At 35.5% G+C, this 27,388-nt stretch overlaps 1 protein-coding gene across 3 annotated transcripts in view; it reads left to right on the top strand.

Moving 5' to 3' along the window:
- ST7L (suppression of tumorigenicity 7 like) overlaps positions 1-27,388 on the top strand; it is a 66,122-nt gene that overhangs the window by 15,989 nt on the left and 22,745 nt on the right. For all 3 annotated transcript variants that reach the window (XM_039254917.1, XM_039254916.1, XM_039254915.1), the window contains exons 6-11: positions 2,269-2,347; positions 12,931-13,085; positions 14,824-14,921; positions 15,184-15,298; positions 17,449-17,521; positions 18,601-18,703. In XM_039254917.1, coding sequence (XP_039110848.1) covers positions 2,269-2,347; positions 12,931-13,085; positions 14,824-14,921; positions 15,184-15,298; positions 17,449-17,521; positions 18,601-18,703 — 623 coding nt within the window. The remainder of the gene's footprint in view (positions 1-2,268; positions 2,348-12,930; positions 13,086-14,823; positions 14,922-15,183; positions 15,299-17,448; positions 17,522-18,600; positions 18,704-27,388) is intronic.

Below are 27,388 nucleotides of genomic sequence, written 5' to 3'. Positions count from 1 at the left end.
TGAGCCTCCCCTGCTCACGCTGTCTCTCTCTCTCTCCTAGAAATAAATAAAAATATTTAAAAAAAATAGATTAATTTGATTAAATTGTTAATTGCTTGTGTTATTTTTAGGCACATCAAGATCTCTTTTTTTTTTTTTAATATTTTTTTATTTATTTCTAGGAGAGAGAGAGAGAGAGACAGCGTGAGCAGGGGAGGGTCAGAGAGAGAGGGAGTCACAGACTGAAACAGGCTCCAGGCTCCGAGCCGGCAGTCAGCACAGAGCCCGATGCGGGGCTCGAACCCACGAACCGCGAGATCATGACCTAAGCGAAAGTCGGCCGCTTAACCGACTAAGCCACCCAGGCGCCCCAGGCACATCAAGATCTCTTAAAGAGGACAGTTGAATACTAAGTCAGCATTTCCTATATATTATTCCTAAGCCTTTTTGAAGAAAGAAATACAAATTATTCTTCTAAAGCTTTATTTCCCCTTTCCCTTTTAGCTTGGAACTGCATTGGTTGTGAGGATTAATCATGAAAGGCTGGGTAGACTGTTGAAAACATAATAAGAATAAGAACAAATGCTTAAAGGTAGATCAGATGACCTTCGTAGAAATTTAAAAAATGCAGGGACGTCTGGGTGGCTCAGTCTGTTAAGCCACTTCAGCTCAGGTCATGATCTCATTGTTCATGAGTTTGAGTCCTGGGTTGTGCTTTCTGCTTTCAGCACCAGAGCCCACTTTAGATCCTCTGTCCCTTGCCCCTGCCTCCCTCTGTCTCTCTCTCAAAAATAATTAAATTAAAAAAAGAAATGCAAACGAAGATGAGATAGTTTCCACATATTAAATTAGCAAAGATTGTTACTTCTCAGTGTTGCTAATTAGGGAAGCAGTCAGCCTCTCTCTCTCTCTGTCTCTCTTTTCCACTGTCTGAGAGAACGTAATTTAATATGATCCTATTGAGAATAGTTTGGGAGTATATATCTGACCATTTAACCAACCATTCCACTTCTAGAAAGGAAATATTTGGTCAAGTATGCAAAGGTAGACGTTGAAAGATGGATATTACAACATTTCTATAATTAACAAAAAAAATTGAGTGTAACTTAATAATTCAAAAGAATTGCTTAAATAATTCTAGTATGCTAGAATACCAAATAACCATTTAAAATGTTAATAAAGATTCAGCATCAAAATTTGATTTGTAAATATCATATAAATTAAAGGAAAGCCCCATCATTAAAACTGGCAAGTCTAATATTGTTCTTTATTTTTATGTAATATTTTAATGTTTCAACAAAATGCTATTCTTTACCTAGTTATTATCAGATGGGTGCTGACTTCCATCAATTTGTCAAGTTCAGGAAGCATTAGCTGTCAGCCAGCTGGTGACATATTTGATATGAGAAATGTATTTTTGTTACACAAGTAGAATATATTGTCTTCTTTTCTAAGCCAAGACTAATATTTTGTTTCCAAAGGAAAACTCAAACATTTTCCACATTATTCTTTCTGGACAGTTGTAGGTTTTGTTCCAAAAGCAACATTCATAGATTCTCTATTTCTCTTATCAAACTTGAGATACGCCAGATAGTTTCATGAATCTACTTTGTTTATTTGTTTGTTTAATTTTTAAGAAACTTATTGTTTAGCATGAAATTTTATTTAGTATTTATTACTATGAAATGTTCATTTTGGTACAGTAATTGGTAGCAAAATTAATATTGTTGTCCTAGAGAGGTCTTCAGGATTTTGTTGAATCTTGATAGAGACAGACATTTTCCATAAATGTACAATATTCTAAATTAATTACCTTTTCCATCTTTTCATACAAAATGCAAATTCAAACATTGTTCTTGGATTGGATCATTGATTAGACAAAGCCTTTTTAAAAGTGTTTTGTATATTTTTAACAGTTCCATAGACTCTTTGCAAAGTGATAAAAAACTAGAATATTTCATATTGATTATGATTTGATGTCACTCAGACTCCGTATGCATTTAGAAATATAAGTGTTCATATATAATAATGATGCAATAACTGGATTAAAAGCTTTATATGTTGTTACTTAAATCAGAGAAAGAATATATTTTTATTGTTTGTGAAGCTTCCAAATTTAATGTAAATTTCTCATAAGGTTAATGTGAACTAACACCCCAATTTCTTGTTTCTTATGTTTAAGAACATGTTTAAAGTTTTGTTTACTTTCGTAGCTCATTCTTCATATGTTTTGAGTAAGATTACTTATGTTTACCATCTCATCTCCTTTTTGAAATATTTTTCCTACAGTTATGCAGAAGGCATGGAGGGAAAGAAATCCTCCAGCTCGAATCAAAGCAGCCTATCAAGCTTTAGAATTAAACAATGAGTAAGTTTGACATATATGGAAAGTAAGTTTGTTTTGAAGGAAACCCAGGCAAATGATTTTATGTTATCTTTGTCTATTACTAAGACACTTGGAGTCATTAGCAGTCCTCTTTCTTTTTTTGCATACTAGAGACAAATTTGCAGTGTTCACTGACATCTGTACTTTGCTTCCTAAATTACAAGCTTATCTATGCTTTTGAATAGAAATTATCCTAGAAATACTTTTTTAAATGGAGAATGCTGATCTAATTGGTTATAATACTTGATAGTTAAAGAGTACTAAAATACTTATGTCACCTGTTTTAATATTATTTTTCATTTCAGTCATTTAAAGCATTCAGTTCTGCGAACTTTAGTTGCTAATGGGATTAGAGGCATGAGAAGAGGATTCAAAATAAATGAAATGTAGCTCTAACTTTTTTTTCATGTTAAGAACATTTATTTTTTATAGCTTTTTATATCAATTCTACATTTTGAAAAGGCAAAATGTAAAATCATAAGTTAATATTTAAGTGGGACAGATTGTAAGCGTTAATCTGATACTAAATAAATGCCAGGAGTAAAAATACAGTTCTAGTTAGGGTTAATCAAGAAATGCTTCCTGCATAATGTGAATTTAACGTTGTCCCCTATATCCCTCAACAACTACCCTGCAAGATACATTATCCTTAGTAAGACCTTCCCAAGGTGGAGCAAAATTGCAGTGTAGGGAACTCCAAAAGCAGGAATCAGCTTTATTGAAACCCTGGAAACTAATCAAAAGTTTATAACATCCTGGAGAATGCTTAATCAATAAAAAAAAAAGCCAAATTTCTATAACAGAGCTTTGTGATGTTTTAACTTATAATGCCTCCATTCCCCACTCCCTAGCTCAATGAGGCAGCCTTGAAGACAAAAAGTCTGCATTCTGGATATAGGTTCCAACTACCAGAGGAAGTGGAATGGATTTTATTCTTAAAGAATTGTGTTTGTTTATTTTGACCTGTCTGGTGTTCCCTGAAGGACCAACTTAAAGGGCTTGCCTTTATTTGGTTTAATTCTGAACTCTCCCAGCATTGACACAGCTACACTGGGGGACATTTGTTGAAAACATTTAAAGGCAAATGCATTAGTCCCTGCTGCCTTGGAGGCAAGGGATAACAGCTGGGGCAAACAATAGACAAATCAGAAAGCTTGTGAGGAAAGGTTGGGGAACTAGATACTTTGGGAAGTAAAGGCTTTGAAAAGCTCCCACATATTTCTGGGAATCTCAAGTGTCCCACACATACCTAAGGTTGGGCACATTCTCAGAAAAGACTTAAGAAGGCCCTAAGCTCTCATGTCTGTATAAATTTCAGGTTCGGCACAAACAGAAAGTAAAGCCTAAGACAATTATAAACTGCCCGACTGAATGTTGAAGGTGTGGCCCAACACACAGAACCAATCTGCAAAGACTTGGATTTCTTGTTTTGTTTTGGGTTCCAGGTATTTAAGGCAATCTCCATCACATCACTGGCTGATGAATAAGCTAATGGAGCAGAGGCTTCACTGGTCATATATGATAAGGAATACAAACTTTACAAAATTCAGAAAGGTCATTAAACGAGTAAACAACTATAACAGGCAACAGCAGCAAGCCATGAGGAGGAGGGGAAATCTGATCTCTAGAGTTGCTCGATTATAATATTCAAAATTTGCAGTTTTCAACAAAAAAATTATAAGACATAGAAAGAAACAAAATATGTCCCATACACAGAAAAGAAAGGAAATGAATGGAGACTGTCTTCGAGGAAGCCCAGACTTTGGACTTTCTAGACAAAAACGTTAAATCAAATATTTTAAATATGCTCAAAGAGGTAGAGGAAGCCATGTACAAAGAACAAAAGGAAATCATGAGAAGGATGTTTTACCATTAGAGAATATCAATAGAGATCTAGAAATCTAGAAAGAAATCTAGGAAAAAAAATTAGAAGTAAATCTAGAAATAAAGATCATGAAACTCTGAACCCCAAGTAAGATATAATCAGAGACACCACATTGAGACCATAGACAAGGGGAGATTCTTGAAAGCAGCAAGAGAAGTGACTTATCATGTATGAGATATCCTCCATAAGATTAACAGCTGATTTCTCATCAGAAACCATAGAAGCCAGAGGGCAGTAGGATGACAAAGTCAGAATTCTGAAAGAAAACTGTCAACTAAGGATTCTATATCTAACAAACCTATCCTTCAAAAATAAAGGAGAAATTAAGACATTCCCAGATAAACAGAAACTGAGAGAGCTCATTGGTAGTAGACCTATATTATACAAAATGCTAAAAGGAGTTTTTTAGTCCTTAGGTTAAAGGATATTAGACAGTCTTGACTCCACACAAAGCAACAAAGAACACCAGTAAAACGAACACAATTACATAGGCAAATATAAAAGTTAATATTAACATATTTTGGGTTTGCAATTCTTTTTTCTCAATATGATTAAAATTTGTTTTTTACTGTTTTATTTATTTCTGAAAGAGAGAGACAGCATGAGCAGAGGAGGGTCAGAGGGAGAGGGAGATACAGAATCTAAAGCAGGCTCCAGGCTCTGAGCTAGCCATCAGCACATAGGCCAATGCGGGGCTCAAACCCATGAACCATGTAATCATGATCTGAGCCAAAGTCAGACGCTTAACTGACTGAGCCACCCAGGCACCCCTCTCAATAGGATTTAAAAGACAACAATGTAAAACAATAATTATAAATCTATGTTAATGGACATATAGTATATAAAAATGTAATTTGTGACAATAACAGCATTAGGTGGGGAGGAAGGAGCAAAATTTTGTATACTTATAAACAATCTAGTTTACCAATCTAGGTATTAATTGAAACAAGATTGCTATAAATTAAGATGTTAAATATAATTGTTAATCACTAAGATATAACTAAAAAAAATAAAAGAAGTGAGAAGGAAATCAAATGGTGTACTAGAAAATACCTAACATAATTACTGTAGGAAATAATGACAAAAAAGGGCATATAGAAAACAAATAGGAAATAGCAGAAATGAGTCCTTCCTTTCCACTAATTATTTAAATGTAAATAGATTAAACTCTCCAGTTAAAGGCATTGCTTGGCAGATGGATTTAAAAAATAGTTCAGTCGTATGCTGTCTATAAGAGACTCATTTAAAATTTTTTTTTTAACATTTTTTATTTATTTCTAAGAGAGAGACAGGGTGAGAAGGGGAGGGTCAGAGAGAGAGGGAGACACAGACTTTGAAACAGGCTCCAGGCTCTGAGCTAACTGTCAGCACAGAGCCAACACGGGACTCGAACCCACAAACTGTGAGATCTAGAAGTCAGTCGCCCAAAGGACTGAGTCACTCAGGCGCCCCTATAAGAGACTCATTTTAGATACAAAGACACAAAGAAATAGAAAGTAAAAGTATGGAAAAAGATATTCATGCAAATCAGAACCAGAAGAGAGATGCAGTAGCTAAACCAATATCAGACAAAATATACTTTAAGATAAAAAATTAAAAAAAAATTTTTAAATGTTATTTTTGGGAGGCGGCGGGGGGCAGGAGGTTGGAGGATCCAAAGCGGGTTCTGTGCTTACTGCAGAGAGCCTGATGTGGGGCTTGAACTCATGAACTATGAGTGACCTGAGCTGAAGTTGGACAATTAACCAACAGAGGTGCCCCAAGACAAAATTTTTGAGATAATTACATTATATGATAATAAAAGAAGTTCAGTTTATTAAGAATATATAACAATTATAAACTTATATTCATCTAATAACAGAGCCCCAAAATATATGAAGCAAAAACTGACAGAATTGAAGAGAGGTAATAGTTCAACAATAATAGTAGGAAATTTCAACATGCCATTTCAATAATGGATAGAAAAATTAGACAAAAGATGAATTTGAAACCGCAGTGAAATGAAAGACTTGAACAACACTATAAACTAACTAGACCCAATAGACATCGATATAGCACTGTACCGAACAACAGTGAAATACATGTTCATCTCATGTGTACATGGAACATTCTTTAAGATATATTACATATCATGATATAAAGAGTTCTCAATAAATTTAAAAATATTGAAATTATATATACTATTCACTGCAACCAGCTAATAAAATTAGAAATCAATAACAGAAAGAAATTTGGAAATTCCACAATATTGGGATATGTGGACGTTAGATAAGACTTTAACCAATGAGTCAGAGAAGAAATCACAAAGAAAAAAAATAGAAAATACTTTGGGATGAATGAAAATGAAAGCATAATATACCAAAACGTATGAGACACAGAGAAAGCAGTGCTCAGAGAAAAATTTATAGCTGTAAACACATTAATAAAAAAAAAATATCTCAAACAGTAACTTAAACTTTATACCTTAAGAAATGAGAAAATGGGGGCACCTGGGTGGCTCAGTTGGTTAATTGCTTATGATCTCGCAGTTCATGGCTTTGAGCCTTGCATCAGCTCTGTGCTGACAGCTCAGAGCCTGGAGCCTGCTTCAGATTCTGTCTCCCTCTCTCTCTGCCCCTCCTGCTTTGTCTCTCTCTCAAAATTAAACATTAAAAAATTTTTTTAAATGAGAAAATGAAGAGCTAACTAAACAAACAGAAGGAAGGCAGTAACAAAAATTGGAGTGGGATAAAACAGAGAGTAGAAAAAAAGAATGAAAGCAGAGACTGGTTTTTTAGAAGATCAACAAAATTGACAAACTTTTTAGCTAGACTAAAAAAGAGATAAGACTCAAATTACTGAAATTAAGAAGGAAATTGGGACCATTACTACTGACCTTACAGAAATTAAAAAAATAAGAGAATACAGTGAACAATTATATGCCTAAAAACTAGATAAATGGACAAATTTCTAGCAACACAACACATTTCCAAGATGAAATGGAAAATCTGAATAGACTTATAACAATTGAGGATATGGAATCAATAATTTAAAAACTTCCAAACAAATGCAGTCCAGGACTAGATCCCTTCACTGGCAAATGCTACCAAGCACTTGAAGAAGAATTAACACCAGTTCTTCTTAAACTCTTCAAAGAAATAGAAGGGACGTAACTTCCTAACTCATTGTGTATAGCCAGTATTACTCTCATACCAAAATCAAACAAAGACATCACAAGAAACAAAAACCATAGATTACTATCCATTATGAATATAGATGCAGAAATACTCAGCAAAATACTAGCACAGTAAATCCAGCAGCATGTTAGAAGAATTATATACCATGAACAAGTAGGATTTATCCCAAGAAGGCAAGGGTAGTTTAAAATATGAATATCAGGAGTGTCTGGCTGGCTCAGTCAGAAGAACATGTGACTCTTGATCTCATGATGAGTTTGAGCCCCACATGGGGTGTAGTGATTACTTAACAAAAACTTAAAAAATATGGGCGCTCCTGGGTGGCTTAGTTGGCTAAGCATCCAACTCTTGATTTCAGCTCAGGTCATGATCTCATGGTTCCTGGGTTTAAGGCTGCGTCAGTCTCCATACTGATGATGTGGAGTCTGCTTGAGATCTCTCTCCCTCTCTCTCTGCCCCTCCCCTGCTCCCTCTCTCTCTTTCTCTCTAAATAAATAAACTTACAAAAAATATGAAAATCAGTCGATGTAAGATACCATATTAATAGAAAAAAGAATGAGAACCAATGGTCATCTCTATTGGTGCAGAAAAGGTATTTGACAAAATTCAACACCATTTTATGGTAAAAACACTATAAAAGGACAAAAAAGGAATGGAAGAAAACTTCCTTTAACTGCCACTTTTTGCTACTTTAGCATTGTACTAGAAGGGCTAACTAGTGCAATTAAGTAAAAAGAAGGGGGAGAAATGGCTTCCAAATCAGAAAGGAAAAACTAAGACTTCATTCACATTACATGATCTTATACATGGCAATCTCAAAAAATCCACACACAAAAAAACTGGTAGAGCTAACAAGAGTTCAACAAAGTTGTCTATAGGACATATAGAAAACAAAGAGGAAATGGCAGAAACAAGTCCTTCTTAATGTCTGCTGTGTATCTATACACGAACAGTGGCTAGTCTGTAAAAGATATTTGAAAAATAATTCCATTTACAATATTATCAAAAATGGTAAAATACTTAAATTTAACCAAAGAGTACAAGACTTGTACACTAAAAATGAGAAAGAATTGTTGAAAAAGTTAAAGAAGACCCAAGTAAATGGAAAGATATCCCATGTTCATTAATTGGCATACTTAATATTGTTAAGATGGCAGCACTTCTCAAGCTGATATACAAATTCAGTATAATTTCCATCAAAATTTCAATAGCCAAGATTATGAAATGGACATGCCAATCCTAAAATTCACATGGAAATGCAAGAGCCCTCAAACAGCCAAAACAATCTTGAAAAAGAATAAAGTTGGAGAACTCACTTCCTGATTTCAAAACTTACTATGAAGCTACAGTAATTAAGTAAAGATAGACATCTAGGTTGATGGAATCAAATTGTGAGCCTAAGGGTGCCTGGGTGGCTCGGTTAAGCATCTGACTTCGGCTCAGGTCATGATCTCACGGTCCGTGGGTTGCAGCCCCGCATCAGGCTCTGTGCTGACAGCTCAGAGCCTGGAGCCTGCTTCAGATTCTGTGTCTCCTTCTCTCTCTGCCCCTCCCCCACTCATGCTCTGTTTCTGTCTCAATTAAAAACAAACAAACAAAACATAAATTATGAGCCCAGAAATAAACCCATGTATTTATGGTCAATTGATTTTTGTGCCAGGACTGTTTTTTTTTTTTAATGTTTATTTACTTATTTTGAGAGAGAGAGAGAGAGTGAGAGAGCAAGCTAGCGAGCAGGGAGAGAGAGAATCCCAAACAGGCTCCATGCTGTCAGCCTGGAGCCCAATGCAGGACTCAGTCTCACAAACCATGAGATCATGACCTGAACCAAAATCAGGAGTTGGATGCTTAGCCAGTTGAGCCACCCAGGCACCCCTGAAAAGGATGCAAATACCATTCGATGGAGGAAAGAATAGTCTTTTCATTAAGTGATGCTGGGCAAATGGATAACCACATACAAAAGCAACCCTTAATCTCACAGCATGCACAATTAAAAATAAAAGATCTAAATTTATAAGCTAAAACTATAAAACTCCTAGAAGAAAACATAGGGGCAAATTTTCAAGACTGGATTTGGCAATGGTTTCTTAGAAATGACACCAAAAGCAAAAGCAACAAAAACAAAAAAATTGGATAAATTAGACTTCATCAAAATTAAAAGCCTTTAGGAGCATCTGGGTGGCTCAGTTGGTTAAGTGCCTGCCTTCAGCTCAGGTCATGATCTGAGTTCAAGCCCCACGTCAGGCTCAGTGCTATCAGCTCAGAGCCTGGAGCCCGCTTCAGATTCTGTGTCTCTCTCTCTCTGCCCCTTGCCTGCTTGTTCTCTCTCTCTCTCAAAAATAAACATTAAAAATTTTTAAAAAAATTAAAATCTTTTGTGCATTGAAGGATACTATCAAGAAAGTGAAAAGGCAACCCACAAATATTTTGCAAGCCTTATTTGATAAGAGCCTAGCATCCAGAATATATCAAGAGCTGTTACAACTCAATAACGAAAAGATAACCCAATTAAAAATGGACAAATGATTTGAACAGACATTTCTTCAAAGAAGATACGTAAATGACAAGCACATGTAAAGGTGGTTGACATCATTCGTCACTGGGAAATTAAAGTGAAAACAGTGAGATGCCTCTTCACAAGATGGGTATAACAAAAACCTCCAGAAAATACCAAGTGTTTACAAAAACGTGGAGAAATCAGGACCCTCATACATTGCAGGTGGGAATGTTAAATGGTATAGCTATTATGGAAAACAGTTTGGCAAGTTTGTCAAAAAGATAAAACTAGAATCATCATACGCCCAGCAGTTTCACAGCTAGGCATAGAGTGAAGAATACTGAAAGCAGGTGTTCAAACAAAATTTTAAGCAGATGTTCTCAACAGTATGATAATAGCCCTAAGTTGGAACCAAGCCAGTGTCCATCAGCTGATGATGAATGGATAAACAGAATGTGGTGTATCTATACAATGGAATATTATTCAGTCATAAAAAGGAATGAACTACTGCATGCTACATGAATGAATCTTGTAAATATACTAAAAGTCCATGGATGACCTACTTTATTTTATTAAAAAATTTTAAATAGTTTATTTATTTTTTAAATTTTTTTAATGTTTTTTATTTATTTCTAGGAGAGAGAGAGAGAGACAGCGTGAGCAGGGGAGGGTCAGAGAGAGAGGGAGTCACAGACTCTGAAACAGGCTCCAGGCTCTGAGCTGGCAGTCAGCACAGAGCCCGACATGGGGCTCGAACCCACGAACCGCGAGATCATGACCTAAGCGAAAGTCGGACGCTTAACCGACTAAGCCACCCAGGCGCCCCTAGTTTATTTATTTTTGAGACAGAGCATGAGCAGGGGAGGGTGAAAGAGAGAGGGAAACACAGAATCTGAAACAGGTTCCAGGCTCTGAGCTGCCAGCACAGAACTCAGTGCAGGGCTCGAACCCACAAACTGAGATTATGACCTGAGCCAAAGTCAGACACTTCACCGATTGATCCATCCAGGCTCCCCTTTGGATGACACACTTTAACATGGCTAATTTTGTGATGTGACTTTTACCTTAATTTTTTTTAAAAAAGCAACATTCCTAATAGTGAGATTCTTTCAATATTCATAAAATTAATTTCTGTATTAATATTAATAAAATTAATTCCTATTAAAAATATTTTTGAACAGGGGCGCCTGGGTGACTTAGTCGGTCAAGCGTCGGACTTTCACTTAAGTCATGATCTCGTGGTTTGTGGGTTCGAGCCCTGCGTCGGGCTCTGTGCTGACTGCCAGCTCAGAGCCTGGAGCCTGTTTCAGTCTGTGTCTCCCTCTCTCTCTGACCCTCCCCTGCTCACGCTGTCTCTCTCTCTCCTAGAAATAAATTAAAAAAAAAAAACATTAAAAAAAATATTTTTGAACAAATACAAGAAAGCCCTCCGAGGAAAGAACCTTTTTATCATATAGCTATATTGTAATTTAAAATTATATTCAAATTTTGATTCTACTGCATCAATTTATACCTATCTAGATTTTTTAAAGTCCTTTTGTTATTTAAAAGCATTTGTATTATGTTTAGAATGGCATTCAGAAACCTAGTGTTTAAAGCAGCAATAGATCTAATGCTTCGAGAAATCTAATATAACGTAATGCGAAATATCTGTTAATGAGTGAAATTATCATATAGTGAATTTAGTGTATGATTTAAAGGATGCTGACATGGACCAATTTGCATTTTGTATATTCAAAAGATCCTCCTTATCCCCAGTTGCTTGCTACCTTGCCATCATTTTGTTTTATGCCTGGTCCTATACTTTTACCAACAATTTCTCTTCTTTTCCTTAAACACTGTTCAATAGAAATACAACATGATCCATATATGTAACTTTAAATTTTCTGGTAACCAGGTTTAAAAAGGAAAAAGAAATAAGTGAAATTAATTTAAATATGTCTTACTTAGCTGTATTCAAAATATTAAGATATTATTTTAACATATAATCAATATATTTTTTAAACTGTTAAAGTATTTTACATTCTTCCAATTCTTCAAAATCCATTGTGCAGTTTGCACTGACATCCCATCTCAATTTGGATTAGGCACATTTCAAGTTGTCAGTAACTACATGTGGTAATGACTATGGTACTTGACAGTGTAGGCTTAGATAACTAGCCCATTGTCTTGGGAAGAGATGCACTTGCTATTTCTGGGAATGGAAAGGAAACTTTTTCTCTTTTTTGCTCCCAAACAAGTTAATTTCTCTTATTAGCCCGCTTTTGACTTATTTGATACAAAGAGAAATCTTTGTTGTTTTAGTGGGGTGAAGAAACCTGGAGTGAGTGTGGGTGTGACAAGTATGAACAGCACTGCAGGAGGAAAGACTAGAATTCAGACCAAGGGAGCTTCCCCGCGACATGATAGTGGTTAAGTCTAAGAGAGGATGGGGCAGCATGCAGAAAGAAGGCTCAGGGTTGGGAAAGGGCTATTTCTGGAGCAATTGGTCTCTAAGTCAAATGTTAAAAATGCCTAGTTGGCTGTGGGACTTTCTTCTCAATCTTCACCATCTCCCATACCTGCCCCTATTAGATGGATAGTAGCAGAGTATATCGTGGCTAAGAGCAGGCATGACCACTAGAGTGCATAGTCCCTTGAACTGCTTTCTAGACAATTCTTTATATGTCTTACTTTCTCTCCCCCCCCACCCCCCACTTTCACAAAAGGAAAATATGGGACAAGCAGTCAGAGAATGGATACAAAAGTGAAATACAAAATAGATAGAAAATAAAGTAAAAAGAAGAAAGGTTCGGAAAGGAGGAAAATTGTGGAAACACACAAAAAATATACGAATACACTCCTAATAAATTATAAAGTATTGAGTGAAGTTTTCTTTTTTTCCTTCAAGAGATGGAAAGTCTAGGTAATGGTTGGGAAATGTGATGCATTATAAAGGGACATATCCAAGAGAAAATGCTTGCCTTAACCATTTTACTTAAAATTGCCTTGCTTGCTTTCTTCATAGCTGTGCCACAGCATATGTTCTACTGGCTGAGGAAGAAGCAACAACTATTGTAGATGCCGAAAGGTTATTTAAACAGGCACTCAAGGCAGGAGAGACAATTTACAGGCGGTCACAGCAGTGCCAGCACCAAAGTCCTCAGCATGAAGCTCAACTGAGTAAGCAAATCTGAACAGATTTTACCTGTCTTTTAGCTCCTGCAATTGGCCCTTTTATGTTTAAGACACAAAGTAACAATAAGTAAAAAAAACAAAAACAGAAAACCCTTACTACTTAGAGGTTAGCTTCTTTTCAGAAGAGATAACTAATGTATTCATAATGTCCACAAGCCAGCAAGACAAATATGCATTAGGTAGAGAATGCTTACAGAAGGGAAGAGATGTGCTCTGGTTATTGAGAGATGTGCTGCTCTGAGACTTAACAGTAATTTGTCTCATGTGAGAATTGGGTTGGTCAGTGGAGGAGCACAACTCAAAAATATTCAAGATTCAGGAGAGTGTTCTAGTAACCATGAGCAGGTATTACCTTTATCCTCACCCTTACCCCAAGCAATAGTAAAAGTACATCATTTGGTTTCCTCTTCAGAGTGTATGTATCTCCACAGAGTGCCAGGGAATCACCCCTTTGGTATAAAAATCTAGCCTTACACTTGGCATGATTCTTTCTTTCTTTGGCTTTTCTTTATGTGTTCAAGATCATATGGGCCATAGCAACTGAAATTCTTTCCATGCTTAGGGATACTCTCTCAGATATGATTGAGATACTTCCACCAAAGATGTAAAAATCTGTAATGCTGCTGCTTCCTGCTATTTTTTGTGGCCAGAGGGTTTTAGTTTAATGATTTTGGCAGATAGTGGGCAATAAATTGAAATATGTTTACATAATGCATTATCTGCTAGCAGTTAAGTTCTAAATCTTTTGTTTGTGGAAATTAAAATTTGGATAATGTTTTCTCTCCAAACTAAATATTGATGTATACAGTATGTTCCATTACATGGGACACAACTGTGGGAATATATGATTTTGCAGTCTGGAACTAATGGAACTACATCTGTGAAAAAGCCATGCCATTTGTCTTTGTATAATCTCAAATATGATTATGAGGTACTTACAGAAATATTTGTTAGCTCTTTCTAGAAATAGTTTTATAGTTTGTTAGTTACTAGCTGTTGAGCAAAAGGTCACACTAGCCATGGAAATTTTGTTTTGAACATCTTTTGTCAGTTAAAACAATAGAGAATATTAAAATAATAGATTGTTTATGCAGAAACTCAAAATAATAAGTTAGATTTATTTTTTCCTGTTAATGTATATATTTCTTCTCAGTTAATATTAAAATACACTTATCAAGCATACACAAATTAATGTATATAAAATGTACTCAGATTACTTAATATTAGATGCAAAAGTAATTCTGTATATATAAAGAGATTTTAAGCTTTTATTATAAAAAAACTTCAAACATACACAAAAATAGAACAGTATAATGAATTCTCATTCAATGTTTATCACCCAAATTCAATAATCATTCCATTTGGAAACAATTTAATTTTAATTGAAGCTTCCAGGATAAGTAAATAAAATTTTTTTTTTTTTTTTTTTTATATTTTTATTTATTTCTAGGAGAGAGAGAGAGACAGCGCGAGCAGGGGAGGGTCAGAGAGAGAGGGAGTCACAGACTGAAACAGGCTCCAGGCTCTGAGCTGGCAGTCAGCACAGAGCCCGACGCGGGGCCCGAACCCACGAACCGCGAGATCATGACCTAAGCGAAAGTCGGACGCTTAACCGACTAAGCCACCCAGGCGCCCCATAAGTAAATAAAATTAATGGATAATATGTTAATGAAATAGTAGGTCTTAATACAAAGTGATAGTTGTGTCATTTTTTTTTAAATAGGAAGAGATACCAATGTACTGGTATATATTAAAAGAAGATTAGCAATGTGTGCAAGAAAATTAGGAAGAATACGAGAAGCAGTAAAAATAATGAGAGATGTAAGTAAATTTGATGATTGGATGTTTATAATTTTTCCTTGAAAAACTGAAATGTGGTTTAAGTTGCCAGTTCTTTTCATGCAAGATCATTTTTTAATTGGTAGTTTTTATAACAAGATATTTATTTAATATACATACATTTCTTAAGGGTTGAATCTCCAGTTTTGTTAAACCACTAAAGAATTTCTGCTTTAATGAATCAGATTCAGCTCTGTTGAGTTCCTTTGCTACAATTTTAATCTTTTCTCCTCTTAATGTACAGCTGATGAAAGAATTCCCTCCTCTTACCATGTTGAACATCCATGAGAATCTCCTAGAATCACTTTTAGAATTACAGGCCTATGCAGATGTTCAGGCAGTCCTAGCAAAATATGATGGTGAGTGATAATTGACCTAGTTATAGCATGGTTAAAATATTTTTTTTCAATTATGTAATCATCAATGTGATTCTATTTTGGTATTTCTTTGATTTTCACTTCCTATTCTTAACAGTATTTAGAATCCACAGATACAGTTATATTAAGTGCCTTCTTTATCAGGACTTTTGGGAGCAAAAGTCTGTAGGGAGGAACTTTTCTTCTGTAAAGATTTATTCATTTATTCAGCACCTAATATGAGTGAGGTACTTGGAATACAGTGGTGAATGAGAAGCATGGACTTAGCCTTTGTAGGGTTTACAGTTTAGCAAAGGAACATACAGACAGATGAATAGTAGTTATATTGAAGCATAGTGTGTTAGGTGAGGTAATTGGAAAAGTATGGGGTGCTATGGACATAGGGTGGTTCCTCATTTGTTCTGAAGTATCAGAGACAGTTAACAAAGTTAACAAGTTGCTTAACTCTATGAGTAGTTCAGAATAACATTTTTACAATGCTTCTCGATTAAAGTGTGATTTATTATTTCATATCTGTATAATACTCTTGTGAGGTGGTAGGACAAGTTTTTTTTTTTTTTTTTCTTTTAACTTTGGTTAGTAAACAAGGCAACTGGAGTTGAAGAAGGTAAGTAATTGGGTAAGGTCTTCCAGTTAGTATGTGGCAAACCTGTACTTAAATCCAGGGGCTCCATTTATTTGTTTACTAGTCGTCCGATAGTAAAGAGTCAGTATGTATTGGCTATTTTTATTGTACTAAACAGTGCCAGTTCACCACAAATAGAGTTGGGAGAATTTTTAAGAAGCATCGTGTAATGTTTCTGGTCATATCTTTTGCTAGAACAGAGCATGTACAAATCACTCAGCCTTGTTTTGTTGTAAGTTCCTACCCATTAGTTTGGGAATCCCCATGACTTGGAAAGTTTGAAATGTGTTACACTTGGAAAGAGAAGTTTATTTCTTTTAAACATCTGGAATTCTTAGGAAGGGCTTCACAATAGTGTAAGCTTATGGAAAAATTTGTGAGAAATTCTTTCCATATGTAACTTATTGGGTACATGGCCTGCTTATGATACTTACAATGACTGAGCTTAAGAGCCAAATATAAAAAATCAGATAGGACCTGATTCATTCAAAATAAAATAAAACTAACAACTTAGACATGCTTCTGTGTTTTCAGTTGATTTTATGATTCCCCAGTTTTTACCATTCTAGAATCTTATAGAAGTTAACAGCAAATTTCTTTTTTTTTTTTTTTTTTTAATGTGTATTTGTTTTTGAGACAGAGAGGCAGGCCGCAAGTAGGGGAGAGGCAGAGAGAGAGGAGACAGAATTGGAAGCAGAGTCCAGGCTCTGAGCTGTCAGCACAGAGCCTGATGCAGGGCTCGAACTACAAGCCATGTGAGATCATGACCTGAACCGAAGTCAGCACTCAACCAACTGAGCTACTGAGGCGCCCTACAAATTTATTTCTTTAGTTCTCGATTTGCTAGTATAATTCTGTAATCACTTCAAGAAGGTCCTCAAGTCCTACTTTCCTGATAACATTATTGTGTGCTTTCTTTAAAAAAAGTTTTATATAATTAATTATAATTCCTGATTAATTTTTTTTTTTATTTTTTAAAAAAGTCCTTTAAGAAAATGTAGAAAATACAGAAACATTCTGAGGACAAAAAATTAAAATAATCTGTTACATTACCTGGATTTAACTACTGTTAAGTATTTTTTTGTTTTTGTTTTTGAATCTTAGTTTTTTTCTTTGAAAGGTAGAATTTTCAGTATTTCCAGCTATACTAAGCCTTTTTCCCTGAATACTTTTATGTAAGCATAGCATAAACATTTAAGTGCTTTTCACCATTGTGCGAGGGCTTTCACAGACATAATTTAAATTAATCTCTGCTAGAAAAGTATTACTTCTTTTGAGAAGAAAAAACTAAGGTTAAAGGTTAAATAAGTTGCTTCAAGTTCAAAGATGCATAGCTAGTAAATACTAGAATCAGGATTAAAACTCAGGTCTACATGTCCAACTACGTGTCCACATGCTTCCACTACTATATGGTATCTGTTGATTTTGTATCATGAATTATTCTTATTAAAAATTATCTTAAGATATGTTTTGTGATTCTTATATGAGCTGAAAATTACAATTACAGATATAAGCCTTCCAAAGTCAGCAGCAATTTGTTACACAGCAGCACTACTGAAGACAAGGACTGTTTCAGATAAGTAAGTAATGAAAACTATAGTAATTTAGAAAGACTGCTAAACTCAATATAGGTTTCTCCTGCTATCTGAAAGTTTACTTTATGCCACTTCGCATGCATTCACTAACCGAAAGCAATCCAAACAAGATTCTCACTTTTATGAAAAGGTAATTGCTTCTTCACTTTATGCCATTCCAGTTTAAGGAAAGTTTTGATAGAAACACTCGCAGATAGCAAGGGAAACTGTATTATGGTTTTCACTACCGACTTTAAACAATGCTTTTTCCTCTCTACTTTCTTTTGAATAACCCTTGATCTCAGGAGGCTTCTGACTAGTGTAATGGAAAGAGCTAGGTTTTCAGAGCTATACTAAACCTGGATTCCAATTCAAAGTCTCTGCATTCCAGCTGTGGAACTTTGGGCATGTTAATCGGTTCGAGTCTCTTCCTCTCTGTAAAATGAGAATAATAATGCTGTGGCGTGGGCGTTTGAGGATTATGTGTGTTAAATGCTTAAAGCAATGTTAGAAAGTACAGAGACTACCTGGTAGCTATGGTGATAATGATAAGGTATGTGGTAGGGAAGTAGTTTCATACTATCTGTTCTGAGATTATAATTTCAAGTTACTCTCTTTTTTTTGTCTTTTTGGCTGCCCTTAATGAATTTCTCTTTATTCCACTGATGAGATTTTTAGAAACCAACCAAATGGCAACCATTTTTTTCACCTTAGATTACTATGCCTGGAAATGAATTAGAATGGAGCATACAGTGTTTCCTCTCAGTGAAAAATTGATAACAGCGTGCTTCTATTTCATGAGATTCTCAGGATGTCCCTGTGTAGCATTTCATATTTTACCATCCTTCCCATAGTATGCCTTCAATGGACGTCTCCTGAAAGCTTTCCTTACCTAAATTTGAGGATTTCTATTGCTTATGCTGCTTTTCATTATATGTTGAACTAAATAAAGTCTTTACTTTCATGTTACTAGTTATTTGGCTTTGTCTTTGGCCATCACCAGAAACCCCTGATTCAGGAAGTTAGATTATGATCAGAATCATGGATTTTTATATTCCTTTCTTCATTTTGTTATTTTCTTACAGATTCTCTCCTGAAACAGCCTCCAGAAGAGGGCTAAGCACAGCAGAAATTAATGCCGTGGAAGCAATTCATAGAGCTGTGGAATTTAATCCTCATGTTCCAAAAGTGAGAAATTTTATGATGAAAATACTACTTTTATTTAAGTTTATCAAGTTCATGAAAATATGTAGACCAAAGTTTGGGTCTCCATAATTTGAGTCAGAATTGTTTTAGTCTGTTATATTTTGATACTTACTAGAAGAGGGATGTTAAAAGGCATTGAGAAAGGTGAAAAGGAGCAGTAGTTCACTCTAGGCTTTGTAATTGCTATCAAATAAAATTTGAAATATGTTCACCTAGCTGTGCCTTTTACTTCAGTTATAGAGAAGAAATAAAATGGCATGGTCTTAATAAAAAATCATTCATTTTTCAGATCATTAAATTTCCTGTTACTGTAAAAGCTTTTTACTTCTAGACAGATGCCTGGGTTTTGAACTAGGGCTGAATAGACAAAGACTGAAGACAAATAGATTAAAATAATGAATGATAGAAAACAGATGTGGAAGTTCCCAGAAAAACTGCTGAGTTGATGTTTATTTAGTCCCAGATGAAACTATACCCATCTCGTTTGTTGTTATATTGTACACGTTGCAGACATACAGATTATTGGTTAATCTTTGTGTTTTATCACCCGAGATTAAATTTGGGGTTTTATTTTATTTATTTATTTATTTATTTATTTATTTATTTATTTATATTTTTATTTATTTCTAGGAGAGAGAGACAGCGTGAGCAGGGGAAGGTCAGAGAGAGAGGGCGATACAGACTCTGAAATAGGCTCCAGGCTCTGAGCTGGCAGTCAGCATAGAGCCCGACGCGCGGCTCGAACCCACGAAGCGCGAGATCATGACTTAAGTGAAAGTCGGACGCTTAACCGACTAAGCCACCCAGGCGCCCCAAATTTGGGGTTTTAAAAGCAATGCTCCATGTTAGGAAGTATAGAATATTCAAGAATAGATGCCTCTAGGGGCGCCTGGGTGGCTTAGTCGGTTAAGCATCCAACTTTCGCTTGGGTCATGATCTCGCGGTTCTTGGGTTCGAGCCCCGCGTCGGGCTCTGTGCTGACTGTCAGCTCAGAGCCTGGAGCCTGTTTCATTCTGTGACTCCCTCTCTCTCCAATCCTCCCCTGCTCACGCTGTCTCTCTCTCTCTCTCTTAGAAATAAATAAAAAACATTAAAAAAAAAAAAAAAAGAATAGATGCCTCTATTACCAAATGTAATTGTAACTGTTGATTCCAGTATAATGTACATTAGTGGAATTTGGAAGCAAGTAAACATTAAAGAGATTAATCTCTAAAAGATAATCTCCAAGAAGTTGAAGTTGTAAGTCCTTAGAGTGAGTATAGAGTCAAGAAAATTACTGAAGTTTAAGAATGACAGTCAACAAGTATTCATACCATTCTCTTACTAAGTGACGCTGGTCCCATAAATTTAAATATAAATTTTATTATGAATTGTGTTACATATACAGCAAAGTGTAAAAGCAGAAATGTGTATCTTAATGATTTATTATAAAGTAAATGAGTGTAAACTACTATTGAGGTCAAGAAACCACATTGCCAGACCCCAGAAGCCTACCTGCCTACCCTTACCCAGTTATACCTTCTTTCCTCCTGCCTAAAGGTAACCACTGTTCTGACATTAATTATGTTCACTTTCTTTTTTTACTTATAATTTTGGCCTATACTTTTCATTGTTGGCTTTATAAAATAAGTTGTGGAGTGGTCTCTCTCTTTTTAAGTTCTCTGGAATAATTTGTGTAAAATTAGAATTATTTCTGTCTTAAATAATCGAGAGAATTTGCTGATAAAGCCATCTGATTCCGGAGTTTCCTTTGTGAGAAGGATTTTCATTACAAATTTCATTTCTTTAGTTTAATAGGTTAATTACAAATTTAGTTTCTTTAACTATTTCATAACTATTCAAATTTCTTCATTCTTCTTGTATTGGTTTTTGTGAAGTTGTATTTTTCTAGGAATTTATTTCATTACAATTTATTGGCATCAAGATTTCATAAAATTCTTTTATTATCTTATTAATGTTGGCAGGATCTGTTGTGATATCCTCTGTTTAGCTCCTACCACTAGCTACCTTTTTTTTTTTTTTTACTTGACCAGATTCCCCAGGGATCTATGAATTTTATTAGTCTTTGCAAAGAACCAAGCTCTGGCTTTGACAATCCGCTCTACTGTTTATTTTCTGGTTCATTCATTTCTGCTCTTTATGGCCTTTCTTCAACTTTCTTTGGCTCTATTTTATTATTTTTTATTTCCTGTATCTTTTTATATAGGAACTTAAATTAACTCATTATTTTCAGCCTTTCTTCCTTCTAATATATTTGTTCAAACCTCTAAGGACAATTTTAACTGCATACATAGTAATATTTTGTGTATAATTTAATTCAACATATTTTCTAATTTGCATCTTGATTTCCTCTTTGATTTAGAGACATACTTATTCCATTTAGCTATTTCTTAATTTCCAAACATGTGAACATTATCTTTTTATCATAATTTCACTGTAGCCAGAGAAGATATTCTTTGTGATTTCACTCCTTTGAAACATTTTTCAATTCTTGAATTTCTGTTTATTTTTCACATCTCCTTTGTTATTTATAGTTTCTAATTCTCTGCCAAAATTTATAGTCTTTTATCTCTGCGAAAATAGTTTAAAGTAGTTATCTTAAAGTCTTTCTCTGATAATTCCCATATCTGGAACTTCTGTGTCTGTTTCTATAATGTGTTCTTTTTATCCTGCTACATTATGTTCTTCTTGTCTTGTTTTCTCTTATGCGTGATTTTTGTTGACTATATATCTGATATTTTTCTTGAAAAAATTGTAGAAATAACATGAAACCTCAGATAATAATATCTTCCTTTGGTGAGGATTTTATTTATCCTAGGAAAAGCAACTAGCAGGACAGGATTACCTTAACTCAGTTTTAGGGATTGATATCTACCCAGATGACTAGAAACTGGGGTGCAGTCTGTGAAAGTTTGGGTTTATATCTGATTCACCCTTATTCCTAGGATGCAGTCTTTCTGGGTCCCAATCCAATCTTGAGAGTTTTACCAGGGCTCTCACTCTTGACATACCTTGAACTCCTGACTTTTGTTCCTTTAGCCTTATAAAACTGGCAAAAAGGTTGAACAACCTCTTTGCTAACTTGTCCAGAATTGGCAAATGTCTCTCTGGTAAAAGGAGACCCAAATATGGCTTATTCCTCTGGTTTTTGCCTTCTTTAGACTGTGACCTGCTAATTCCTTACCCTTTGTAAATTCTCTGATGCATTTGATTGGATTTTTAAAAATAGTTTGTTCAACTTTTCTAGTTGTCTGAGAGGGTTGATCTGAATTATCCAGTGTTTCATTACTGAATGCAGAGGTCTGAAAATACTCAAAATGAAATGCTCTGCTATCTCATGCTGCAGAGTGGTTAAGAGCATGGATTCTGCATCTAAACTGCCTAGCACACGTGTGAATTCTGGCTCCACTACTTCCTAACTGTATAACCTTGGACAGGCTACTCAACTTCTCTTGAGTGACCTCATGTGTAAAATGGGAATAATACTTCTTATTCCTTAGAGTTGTTATTGAGGTTAAATGAGTTCATATCCTTAAAGAGCTTAGAAGAAGGCCTGACACACAGTAAACATTTCAGAAGTGATTTGTATCATTATTATCCAGGATGGGATGGAAATCTGTTCCTGTATGAGAACATGAGCAACAGTTATTTACCAAACTATTCAAATTAAATACATCACTAAGATGTCTAAAATTTTTATTTAATTCTCAGAATAACAAAATATGGACCATATATACCCTGAAGTTGTAGACTTGGTTTCTGCTTCAAAAACCCTCTCCTACAAAATGTATTCTCAGCGGTAACAGTTCTGAGGATGTGCATTGTACGTTGGTCTTCAAAACTACTGCTGGAGGCAGTTGGGTACAGGGAGGGTGGTAGAAATCCCAGGCATTGCCCTAATTAAATTAAATTGTTGGATAGATAATATATCCAGATTGAATCTGCTCTAGATATTCTATAATGCTTTCAGGGATACTTTTTTCAATTTTGAACATGCACACAAGAAATTAAAGAAGACCTAAATAGAGATATATATCATGTTTATGGATTAGAAGACTCAGTATTGTTAAGACCATAATCCTTCCCAAATCGATCTATGGATTCAGTCCATTTTGTATTAAAATCTTATCAGGCTTGTTTCTAGAAATTCACAAGCTCATTCTAAAACTGATATAAAAATTCAAAGGACCTAGAATAGCCAAATCAAGTTTGAGAAGGAAGAGCAAAGTTGGATGTCACCCAAATGTATCCTATTTTAAGACATTTTTAAAGCTACAGTAATTTAAGTAGTACAGTATTGGCATAAATATTGAAATGTAGGTCAATGGAAGACAATTGAGAATCCTGAAAACAAATTCACCAAACGAATACTTGATTTTTAACAAGAGTTCCAAAGCAATTCAGTGTGAAAGGAGAGTATTTTCTATGGTGCTGGAGCAACAGGTATTAATATGGAGAAAAAAAGGACCCAGACCCTTCCTTCATACCAAATACACACAGAGCTCATAGATCTAAATGTAAGAGGTACAGTTATAAAACTTTGAGCTTTGTGACCTTGGATTAGACAAAGATTTATTCAAAAACATGATCCATAAAAGAAAAAAATTGATAAATTGGGCTTCTTAAAGCAGTTGCTCTTCAAAAGATATCGTTAAGAAAATGGAAAGCCAAAGACTGGGCGAAATCATTTGCAAGTCACATACTGTTAAAGTTCTGTATCCAGAACTTATAAAGAACTCTTACAACTCAATAATAAGAGGACAAAAAACTTATTTAAAACATGAGTAAAGAAAAAAAACCCATGGGTATAGGATTCAGTAGTCACTTCACCGAAGAAGATATATGGATAGCTAATGAACACATCAGAAGGTAGCATAATGGATCATTGGGGAAATACAAATTAAAAGCACAATGTGAGGGGCGCCTGGGTGGCTTAGTCAGTTAAGCGTCCGACTTTCGCTTAGGTCATGATCTCGCGGTTCGTGGGTTCGGGCCCCACGTCGGGCTCTGTGCTGACTGCCAGCTCAGAGCCTGGAGCCTGTTTCAGTCTGTGACTCCCTCTCTCTCTGACCCTCCCCTGCTCACGCTGTCTCTCTCTCCTGGAAATAAAGAAAAAACATTAAAAAAAATAAAAAATAAAAAAAAAAAATAAAAGCACAATGTGATACTACTTTGTACCCACTGAAATGGCTATACTAACAACGACCAACAAAACCAACTGTTGGCAAGAATATGGAGAAACTTTACATTCCTGCTGGGTGTATAAAATAGTATAGCTACTTTGAAAACAATTTTGCAGTTAAACATACACTTTGACCTATCAATTTCATTCCTAAGTATCTACCCAAGAGCAATGAAAATGTGTCTACACAAAGACTTGTGTGCTAATTTTTTTTAAATTTTTTTTAATGTTTTATTTCTGAGAAAGACACACAGCGTGAGCAGGGGAGGGTCAGAGAGGGAGACACAGAATCCGAAGCAGGCTCCAGGCTCTGAGCTAGCTATCAGCACAAAGCTTGATGCGGGGCTCGAACCCACAAACCGCGAGATCATGACCTGAGCCAAAGCCAGACGCTTAACCAACTGAGCCACCCAGGTGCCCCTTGTGTGCTAGTGTTAATCGTAGCATCATGCACAATAGCCAAAAACTTGAAACAATCCAAACACAAGTGAATGAACAAATAAATTGTAGTATGTCCATACAATGAGCGCTTCTTAGCACTAAAAAGGAGCAAACTATAAGTACACGTAACAACATAGATGGACCTCAAGTGCTTCATGCCAAGTGGAAGAAACTAGACACAAAAGACAACATATTATATGATTTCATTAATATGAAATTTCTCAAGCAGGGAAAACTATAGACAAAAAAAGCAGATCAGTATTTCCCCGGTGGTGGGAGTAGAAATGTGGATTGCCTGCACACAGGCACGAGGGAACTTTTAGTGGTGATGTTGGCACAACTATATAAAGTTATTAAAAATCATTGAACTGTATACTTACAATGGTGAATTTTGCATTTCAGTTAAACTATAGTGTACAATTTAAATATAACTGTATATTTAACTAGTGTGTAATGTGTATATACTTTAACATTAAAAAAATTTTTAATGCTTATTTTTTAAAAAAATTTTTACATTTATTTATTTTTGAGAGACAGAGATAGAGTGCAATTGGGGGAGGGGCAGAGAGAAAAGGAGACACAGAATCCGAAGCAGGCTTCAGGCTCTAAGCAAGCAGTCAGCACAGAGCTCGATGCGGGGCTTGAAACCACGAACTATGAGATGATGACCTGAGCCGAAATCGGACACTCAACCAACTGAGCCGCCCCAATGCTTATTTATTTTTGAAAGAGAGAAAGAGAGAGACAGTGCAAGTGGGGAAGGAGCAGAGAGAGAGGGAGACACAAAACCCAAAACAGGCTCCAGGCTCTGAGCCATCAGCACAGACCCTAACACAGGGTAAGTTTACGAACCACAAGATTACGACCTGAGCTGAAGCTGGCTGCTTAACCAATTGAGCCACCAGGGTGCCCCTATTCTTCAGCATTTTAAAGTCATTTGTAGGTAGAAATTTATATATCTCCCCCCAACTAAATGTCAAAGCCAACTCTATCAAAATATCCAGCTTCAGGTCATGATCTCACAGTTTGGGAGTTTGAGCCCTGTATCGGGCTTTGCGCTGACATTGTGGAACATCCTTGAGATCCTCTCTCTCTCTCTCTCTTTCTTCTCTTCCCCCCCACCCCCACTTGCGCTGTCTCTGTCTCAAAATAAATAAATAAACTTTAAAAAAATATCCAGCTAAGTAGAATGATGCTATAACCTTACAATACTGTTTGTGGATACACCCTTTAACCTGGGTATTTTCAAAGAGGATAATACAAGTTTTTTAAGAGAAATTTTAAGGCCCAACAACTTGAGATAATATTCCACCTAAATAACTTCAGTATTATATGAACTAAAAGAACTCTGGTATTTAAGGCTGTTTTTGTGAAGGTTTTTACAAGTTATGAAGATTCAGATTGTCTTCCACCCCCCCCCAGTTATGCTCTCTATCCCTGCCTCTCAGCCTGGAGCCAAGAAAAAATAAAGGGCTTTAGGAGTTTTCTTCCTCAAACTTCAACTCTGGGTTGTAATATCTTATTTAACCTAGTGAACAATGAGCTTTAAGTAAGTAAATAAATAAATACATAAAATTAATCTTTTATTCTTAAAAATTTATTATGCAAATTTGCCAAGTGTTATATGGCTTTTACCAGTAAGATGACATAGGATAAAGCTGCTTTAGCAAGAAAGATTTTTGGGCAACTTTCCACAGGATTACAACAGAAAAGGCTACAGGTCTAGGACTGTGCAGTTTGTTAAAGCTGGAAACTATTAGAAATGCAGTAGAAAGAGATCACATAAATCTCTTCAGGCTATGCATTTGCTTTAGATATCTCATTAATATTGATTGTTTGTACAGATTTTTTAAATCTACTGAGTGAATTTCTGTGTACAGTATCTATGATAGTAATAGCAAAAAATTAAAACAACGTGTTTTCATGGTTTTTGACTTGTTCTTCATTACCTAGCTATGGCTTTGGTTCAAAAATTTTTTAGTCACCAGACAAGAAAAAGAATGTGCATCTTTCAGCTACTATAGAAATTGTCATGCTTTTTTTTTTTAAGAGTGGAAGAGGTTTCATACCTTCTAATTACTCCACAGCACCTTGTTTCAGTCACTCGAGTGTCCCATGTCCTTTATTATCCAACTATTAAGGGGTTTTATAGAAGGTAACTTTTTTTAATTGAGATAATTCACATAAAATTCACCCTTTTAAAGTACACAATTTAGTGATTTTTAGTATGTTCACAAGGCTGGATAATTATCATCACTGTCTAATCCTAGAACATTTTCATTACCCCAGAATGAAATCCTGTACCTATTAACGGTCACTCTCCATTCTTTTCTTCCCCAGTCTCTGGCATCCACTAATCTACCTTCTTTCTCTTGGATTTGGAATCATACAATATGTGACCTTTTGCATCTGACTTCTTTAATGTAGCATAATGTCGCATGTATCAACATTTCATTTCCTTTTATGGCTGAATAATATTCCACTGTATGGATATGCTGTATTTTTAAAAACATTCTTTAATGTTTCATTTATTTTTGAGAGAGAGAGATAGCATGAGCAGGAGAGGGACAGAAAGAGGAGACACAGAATCCGAAGATAGGCTCCAGGCTCTGAGCTAGCTATCTGCACAGAGCCCAATGTGGGGCTTGAACCTACGAACCGTGAGATCATGACCTGAGCCAAAGCCGAACACTTAACCGACTGAGCCACCCAGGCGCCCCTGGATATACTGTATTTTGTCCATTCAATCAAGTGACAGCTCTTTGAGTTGGTCCCTCTTTTTGGCTATTATGAATAATGATGCCATGAATATTCGTGTACATGCTTTTGTATGATCGCCTAGGGACGGAGTTGTTGGTTCATATGGTAATTCCATGTTCAACTTTTTGAGAGACTTCCAAACTTTTCCAAAGAAGCCTGTGCTGTTTTACATTCCTACCAACGATGGATGAGGGTTTCAATTTCTGTACATCCATGCCAACACCTGTTATTGTCTGTCTTATGAATATAGTTACCCTAGTAGGTGTGACTGGTGTCTTATTATG

Source organism: Hyaena hyaena, unplaced genomic scaffold, assembly GCF_003009895.1.
Source record: "Hyaena hyaena isolate Hyena2069 unplaced genomic scaffold, ASM300989v1 scaffold_505, whole genome shotgun sequence".
NCBI lineage: Eukaryota > Metazoa > Chordata > Mammalia > Carnivora > Hyaenidae > Hyaena > Hyaena hyaena.
This window is presented reverse-complemented; position numbering and strand designations above follow the sequence as displayed.